We start from the raw sequence: 7,015 nt of genomic DNA, 5'->3' as shown, positions 1-7,015 counted from the left end.
GGGGGTAGAGTTTTGGCAGCTTGGGGGGGTGGGGAAGAGGTGATGGATGGCTGAGAACAGTGTCTTTGGGTGTTTTTCGGGGGGGGGGGGGGGGCAAGGAACACTGGCTCGTTTAAGAAAGGGCTTGATATAATGGGAAGATACTAGGGTTAGTATTATGAAACGATGAGAGGTCACCCTAACCCTTCTTCATTCTAACCTCTAAGTCTTGAAATCTCCAGCTATCACACTCGACAACATCAACATTCCCAGAAATCAAGACAACTGATCACGTTTGGTTACTTGGCCAGATTACAGCACTGCTCTGTGGTTGCACTGAGAACTACATACTGAGGCATGTTATGGAGGCTGTATGGACAAGTCAGGAATGTTTAATGCTACAGGATTCAGTAACAAGGCGGTTCAGCTGACAATTTAGGCAGGTTCTGAGATTCTCGGCTGCCCGTGACCTGCACCAGATCAGGATCAAAACAGAAAGAGACAAAAACTTGTTCACAAAGCTTGCGATCTCTGAGTCACCTATAAAACTTTATATAGCGGCTTCCATGTGGGGCAGTGTCCTTAAATAATAATAAAATAGAAAGGGGAAGTATAATAGATAATTCAGTATATGGGGGAGGATATATTAGCATGTAATATTATCACATTATTTATTATTACTACAGGTGATAATAATCACATTGACCAAAAATGGAGATCAATGAGAATTGGTGGGAAGACAATGAGGAAAAGATTTCGCATCCGAGATCAATGCTTTTGGCCGTAGTTATGGTTGGTGTGACAACATGGTGTGACAACTAACATTGATGAACACGCAATAACTGTCAAACAAGATAACGCGAGAGTTCTGTTGTGATTCAGTCATTACCTTGTTGGTGTGAGATTGCCCTTTAATCCTGCAGCCGCTGGTATAGGCTCGGGTTGGGAATTGTAAAATAAAGGTGAACATCTATTCGGATGAAGAAAAGCGACTCCTGCACTGCAGCGAGTCAGTCTCTATTGCTCTGTCTGCACATGTTACGTTGGTTCAGATTTCAAATAGATTCCTTCACTGAGAAACCTGCTTACCCATCCTCTTCTGAAGGCAACAAGTCTCGCCACGAAAAGGTTCCTCCAGCATAATCCTAACGAAGATTGCCAGGCTCCATTATACAACTGTGCGACAGTCCCAATGTCCACTCTCACTGGTATTTAGTGCCCAATCTTTTTTGGTAATTAGTAACGTTTAAACATAGCCACAAGTCTTCAGGTCACAATGTAAAGATCCCTGCCAGGGAAAAACGGTGACCCTGTTTGCTTGGTTTTAAATTTAAAATTGCCCTTAAATGTTTTATGGGAATTTGCAGATCGATCACAAGTTCTGTGTACAGTCCCAGGCCACTCGCAGAGCCGGGAATCAGGTCCAAAACACAGTGCGGAGTGAGTGCACAGACCACAGATTACATGTTTTACTTCAAGGCATCGACTTCCATGTGAACGGCCTGAGAGATGATCTCTCCCAGTGCCTGGTTCTGGATTCCTTTCCATACACATTAACATTGCATTAGGTTTACGCCTCTGGCCGTGAATCAATACCTATACCAAACCACGTGTGAAAGCAACCAGTGTAACCTGTAACCAGGTGGGATATGCTGGAAATCCAATAGAATTAGAACCCCCACCCCACGGACCCTCCCCAATAATGGCAACTCCCTGTCCCACCTGCCTCTGGTTAGGAAATGGCTGAAATGCTGGATCATTGTTCAAATTGTTGTTGTCAACTGACGTTGAGCAAATGCACATTTTTAAAGTCATATTTTGACCTGAGACAAACATTTTTCTTTGCTAGATTTCCCGTGGCATGTTGCTGGCTGAGAAAGCAGCAGAAACTCGCACACGTTTAAATTCAGGCGACACCGAACACAGCACAAACACAGTGAAAGGGAACACGGTGACTTGCACCGCCTAGCTACCATTCAGCCTGACATTTACAGCAACATGGAATGACACACAGCGAGAGAGATAGTGTGCTCCGGGGAAGAGACTGTGTTGGTCTGTGAAGGATTTCAGCAGGGGGAAACTCTTTGCTCGTGACTGTGGTGGGGAGGAGGGACAAGTCCAGCTGTCACCTGGTCCTGGTACCAGAGGTGCTCCGCAAGTCCATTCAAAATGTGAGCTACCTCCAGCAGCCCTGCCTTGCCATCCACGGTCTTTCCATCTGACAACCAGGGTCCGTTAACGTTCTTCATCCTGAAGATGGGGAGATGCCAGGTCTGCTGGAACTCCCTCAGGTCCCTCTCAGTGACGTCAGTGTGCATGTACTGATCAAATCTGTTAGCATTTAGTCAAAGAAGTTAAACAGGGACTGTTCTGCTATTGCTATAACACACTGTTTACGCAGTCTTTCCCCCAGTCAACCTGGTTTATATTGCCCTCTTAATGCACATACACCCCCAAAATTTCAGGTTAATTGGCTGCTCATCTCATTGGTAGTGGAGATGAATTGCTGGGTTTGCCTGTGTATCAATCACTTAATTTTTAATCGATTATATTTTGTAAAGCATTTTTTTTTGTTTTTTTGGTCAGCCGGGTGTCGATACCCATCATCTTGCATAAGAGTATACAAACTCTGGACTAAGGTACCAGAGAGGTCCTGGCACCTGCTGAACGTACATGAGAATGAGACGACGGGTGGAAATTGGGAAAAATAAAACCAGCGGTTAGGCAAAGCGGTCAGAACCCAAACATGATTTGGTTATCTTTCCGACATGAAGGGCGCTATTCAAGTGTAATTTGTTGTTTGTTGTTGTTATCAAAGGATACTTTGTGCCGATAATAATTTTAGTAATTTTATCAGAATTGTCTACTATCCTTGACATTTGGTTGGGCAAATCATCGAATGATGACCGATCGGTGAAGGAGAAAAGGAACAAGATGGCATCAACCTTGTCCTTGCAGGCCTGAGGGAGATAAAGAAAGACATTGAAACAGTCATCACGTCTTATGGCTTGCAAATATAATCGAGAAGGGATAGCACTGAAACAGAAAACATGTATAACTAATAGGTAATCAATAAAGTATCAACTAGCAAAAGGTCAGCAGGGATTGGTCATTACTGAACATTCATTGGAAGCGTCTAATCATCAAAAAGGTTCAGAATTTCTTTGAAATGGAGGATGGAGATGGTTTGCTTACAGGAAGTATATGGTCAAACTTCTTCAGTGCTGCCTCCCCACAGTCCCAGAACTGAAAGCTAAACATAATCACTCGGCCAGTCTCCTTCAGCTTTCCTGGCCAGTACACGATCCTTGTTTGAATTCCTGCAGTTAAGACAACAATTGAAATATGGACTTAAACTTTGACTGAAATTCCAGCCTTTTTACTACTTTACCAAGCCAGCTTGTGTGAGGCTAGTGTGAGAAGAGACTGCCTGTGAACCTGCCCATCTCCCTGAGTTCTATTCTCTCTATTGCCCCTTTGATGCAGCAAGTGTGAATTCTGTTGCTTGTTCGGCTCTGGTCTGTTTTGTTTGTCTCCTGTGTGAAATTGCTCTGCCTTGAAAAGGCTATTCAGATATTTAAACACGTAAAACAAGACTTTGTAGTTGGGAGGATGTGATGATGGCACAGGTGTCAAGGCAGTCCATCAAAGGAATTCAGAATTGTGTCAGCCGAACATCAAAGGCTAAGAGTTTTGGAGTTAACGGAGTGTGAGGAAAGTCTGGATATTTTACATCCCATCAATACAGAGAAAGAGGGAGGCTGAAACTCCAGCTCAGGAACGAAAGAGTCGTTTAAATTTGCACAAGGGAACAAGAACAGTCAGACCTGGTAGTGGTTAGTAAGTACTCTATTGTTTTTGTGTTATGTTTTGTTTGTTATACCTACAGGTTTGGCTGCAAATAAAAGATTGGTTTTAAACCACCATTTGTCTTCAAACTTCTATATTGCTAAAAAGGAGATTCCGTCTTCTAAAAGAGGCAAGTCTCAATCAGACTATGGCCAAATTCAGAAGGGAAATTGACACAGGAATACAATGTTGTTAAACACCCACAAGGAGCAGGCTCAATCAGCCTAAACCCTTCTGGGAGGGGTAAGATTATAACAGCTAATAAGAGTTTCATAATTAATGTTTAATTGTATTACATTCTAACTCAATGAAAAATCTTAATAGAAATAATAACAATAATAATAATAATGGCTTGAGTAACTGAAGGCTTACGATGGGTTGGTGAAGGCTTACGATGGGTTGGAGGAAGTAATAGACCAGAACTGAGAAAGCAGATGGTAAGGGCACAAGAAAAGGGATGAGGAGAGTGTAAAGAGCAGAGGCAAAACTGTGAAAGAACTGAACGTCTGGACAAGGATCTTGAAGTTGATCCACAGGGAGCCAGTGGAGCCTGGTGAGGATGGGATAATGCACACATGCGGAGGCTTTGACTTTACCTGGGGTCTCGTAATGGGTGCTGGAGATTTCCGAACCTGCAAGCTTGGCAACCGTGGCAGTTTTCCCTACTCCGCTCTTCCCGGACAGGAAGATCTTGTAGCACGCGGTGTCAGTCAGAGCCTTCGGGGGGAGCACAGGCCTCTCGAGCAACCCTGGCCAAAAACAAAAGCATTAAAGAACGCCTGGAATGGAAATGTCGTTTAATTAAGGAAATAAAGGCGGCTTTAAATAATAATAATAATAATCCTTGCATTTGATATAGCACTTTTCACGTCTGGAGGACGTCCCAAAGCGCTTCACAGAAACACACTGTAAAGTGAATTAACTGTATATTTGTGGGCGAACGTGGCAGCCAATTGCGCACAGCAATGTCCCACAGACAGTCGTAGATTGAAAATGACCAATTTATTATTGTTTTGGTTTTGGAGGGATTATTATTAGGCTCTGTGTGGAGTAAGGAAACTTGCCCAAGGTTTCGCCCTCTGCCTGAAATTGAACTCAGGTCTCTCGCTTGCAAAGCGAGTGCTCTAACCACTGAGCTACAGGACTCCACTTTAAATTGAATGAAATTTAAAAGAAAGAACGAGGGTTGCACAATTTAGCAACGTGTTCTTGCCTGCTCCTACACGGCACGGGGACAATCAAGGGCAGCGACTCTGCTATAGGGTTAAACTTAAATGGTCCTAAAGGGTAACGTATCCGGCAAAAAAAAACGCACACATTGCAATTAAATGCTCCTTCCTCCAGCCAGGTGCCCGATCCCCGCAGCAACCCACCACCCAGCGGCAAGATGTCTGAATCTCTGAAGATGAACACCACCGCGCTGTTTGAACCGGATCAGAACCCCCTCCCCCCCCCACTCACCCCGCGACCACACCGCTTCCTTAGGTTCACGGCGCCCGCTTTAACAACAACAATAACTTGGATTTACACAGCGCCCTCCACGTCGGCCGCCGGACGGCGTCTCTTTACCGAACATCTTCCTCTTGTTTCTGCGCAGGATGCTAGTCAGGTGTTCCCGGCTGTCGGCAGACAGGTGCCAGTCCGCAGCGATGAGAGATCCCGGTTTCAGCAGCATTGCGATTGCTTGGAAGCGGAGTGGGGGGTGTGGGGGTGTGTGGGGGGAGAAGACGAAACCCGGCGTCACGTCTCGGCAATGAGTTTCCTGGGGAAGGGTTACGAGCTCTTCACAATATATACGATTCCAATACGATCGGACTGTTGTTGTACAGAAAACGGGACCATTTGTTTTTCTCCACGAGTCACCCTACATAATAATAATAATAATAATGATTAACAATAATAATGAATAATAATAATGATTAACAATAATAATGAATAACAATGGTCAACAATAATAATGATGACAACAATAATAATCCTGGCATTCGATGCAGCCCCTCATCCCCTCGTCGAGACGTCTCAAAGCGCTTCACGGGACACACACACACACACACACGTCAAGTGTAGTGACTGTGTGTTTTTTTTTTGGGGGGGGGGCGCCTCCACACGAACAGCCGTGGGTTTGAAAGCGGCCAATTTGTAGTGGTATTATTTTTTTGGAAGGAATTATTCAGGGGAGCGGTGGTGGGAGAGAGAGAGAGAGAGAGGCCTGAACCCCCCCCACCCCACACCCACCCCACCCCTCACCTCCACCCCCAGCAATGGCCGCCAACAGCCTTCACTCCAAAGCCTATTCTCACAGCAGCCACCGCTCCCCCCCCCCTCCTCACTCCCTCCCCTTCACTCCCTCCCTCTCCTCCCCGCAGCCCGGGACAAGCCCGCAAACACCACCGCCGCGCCAGGCCCGAGGCTCGAGGCCTACCCGGTTGCCATGGCAGCCAACGCTTCCCGGCCGCCGCTGCGTCCTGCGTCGGATCTGACGTCAGCGTCACGCCGCCGCTGTCGTCGCCGCGCCGCCCGTCGACGTCACGCGCAGCCGCTCGCCACGCCCCTTCCCCCACGTGGCGCTGCTCCAGCGGTGCTGCCTCTGGGCTTTGGGGGACATTCCGCCCCAATGGATGTTCACTCACTCCCGCGCCAAGTGCTCCATCGCCCCTCTCCCTCCCTCCCGCCTTCCCTCCACCCTCCCTCCCTCCTGCCCGCCATCCCTCCCTCCACCTTCCCTCCCTCCTGCCCACCATCCCTCCACCCTCCCTCCCCTCCCTCCCTCCTCCCGCCTTCCCTCCCAACTGCCCTCGTGCCTTCCCTCCCTCCCTCCTTCCCTCCCTCCCTCCTGCCCGCCTTCCCTCCTGCCCGCCTTCCCTCCCTCCCTCCTGCCCGCCTTCCCTCCCTCCCCTCCGCCCGCCTTCCCTCCCTCCCTCCTGCCCGCCTTCCCTCCTGCCCGCCTTCCCTCCCTCCCTCCTGCCCGCCTCCCTCCCTCCCTCCCTCCCTCCTCCCTCCTCCCGCCTTCCCTCCTGCCCGCCTTCCCCCCCCCCCCCCCTCCCTCCCTCCTGCCCGCCTTCCCTCCCTCCCTCCTGCCCGCCTTCCCTCCTCCCCTCCCCCTCCCTCCTGCCCGCCTTCCCTCCCTCCCCCCCCCCCCCCTCCCTCCTGCCCGCCTTCCCTCCCTCCCTCCTGCCCGCCTTCCCTC

General features: G+C 48.5%; 1 protein-coding gene across 2 annotated transcripts; it reads right to left on the bottom strand.

Moving 5' to 3' along the window:
* Positions 1 to 355: 355 nt before the first annotated feature.
* cplane2 (ciliogenesis and planar polarity effector 2) lies at positions 356 to 6,294 on the bottom strand. 2 transcript variants are annotated; one of them, XM_007907226.2, is made up of 6 exons: positions 6,251 to 6,294; positions 5,398 to 5,692; positions 4,425 to 4,577; positions 3,175 to 3,299; positions 2,803 to 2,939; positions 356 to 2,310 (listed from the first exon to the last, which is right to left on the bottom strand). In XM_007907226.2, exons 2-6 carry the CDS (start codon positions 5,501 to 5,503, stop codon positions 2,046 to 2,048), a joined length of 786 nt encoding a protein of 261 aa, XP_007905417.1. In that variant the 5' UTR covers positions 5,504 to 5,692; positions 6,251 to 6,294; the 3' UTR covers positions 356 to 2,045. The 2 variants fall into 2 exon arrangements, with proteins under 2 accessions (XP_007905417.1, XP_042199699.1); XM_042343765.1 differs by lacking the exon at positions 6,251 to 6,294 and adding an exon at positions 6,076 to 6,156.
* Between the last annotated feature and the right edge of the window lie 721 nt (positions 6,295 to 7,015).

This window comes from Callorhinchus milii, unplaced genomic scaffold (genome assembly GCF_018977255.1).
Source record: "Callorhinchus milii isolate IMCB2004 unplaced genomic scaffold, IMCB_Cmil_1.0 Scaffold24, whole genome shotgun sequence".
Classification (NCBI taxonomy): Eukaryota; Metazoa; Chordata; class Chondrichthyes; order Chimaeriformes; family Callorhinchidae; genus Callorhinchus; species Callorhinchus milii.
This window is presented reverse-complemented; position numbering and strand designations above follow the sequence as displayed.

Coding starts and splice junctions, on each gene's coding strand:
- cplane2 (XM_007907226.2), bottom strand. CDS start 5,503: ATGCTGCTGAAACCGGGATCTCTCATCGCTGCGGACTGGCACCTGTCT. Junction 3,300..4,424: donor CACCCATTACGAGACCCCAG/GTAAAGTCAAAG, acceptor TCTTAACTGCAG/GAATTCAAACAAGGATCGTG. Junction 2,940..3,174: donor AGTTTGACCATATACTTCCT/GTAAGCAAACCA, acceptor TATCTCCCTCAG/GCCTGCAAGGACAAGGTTGA.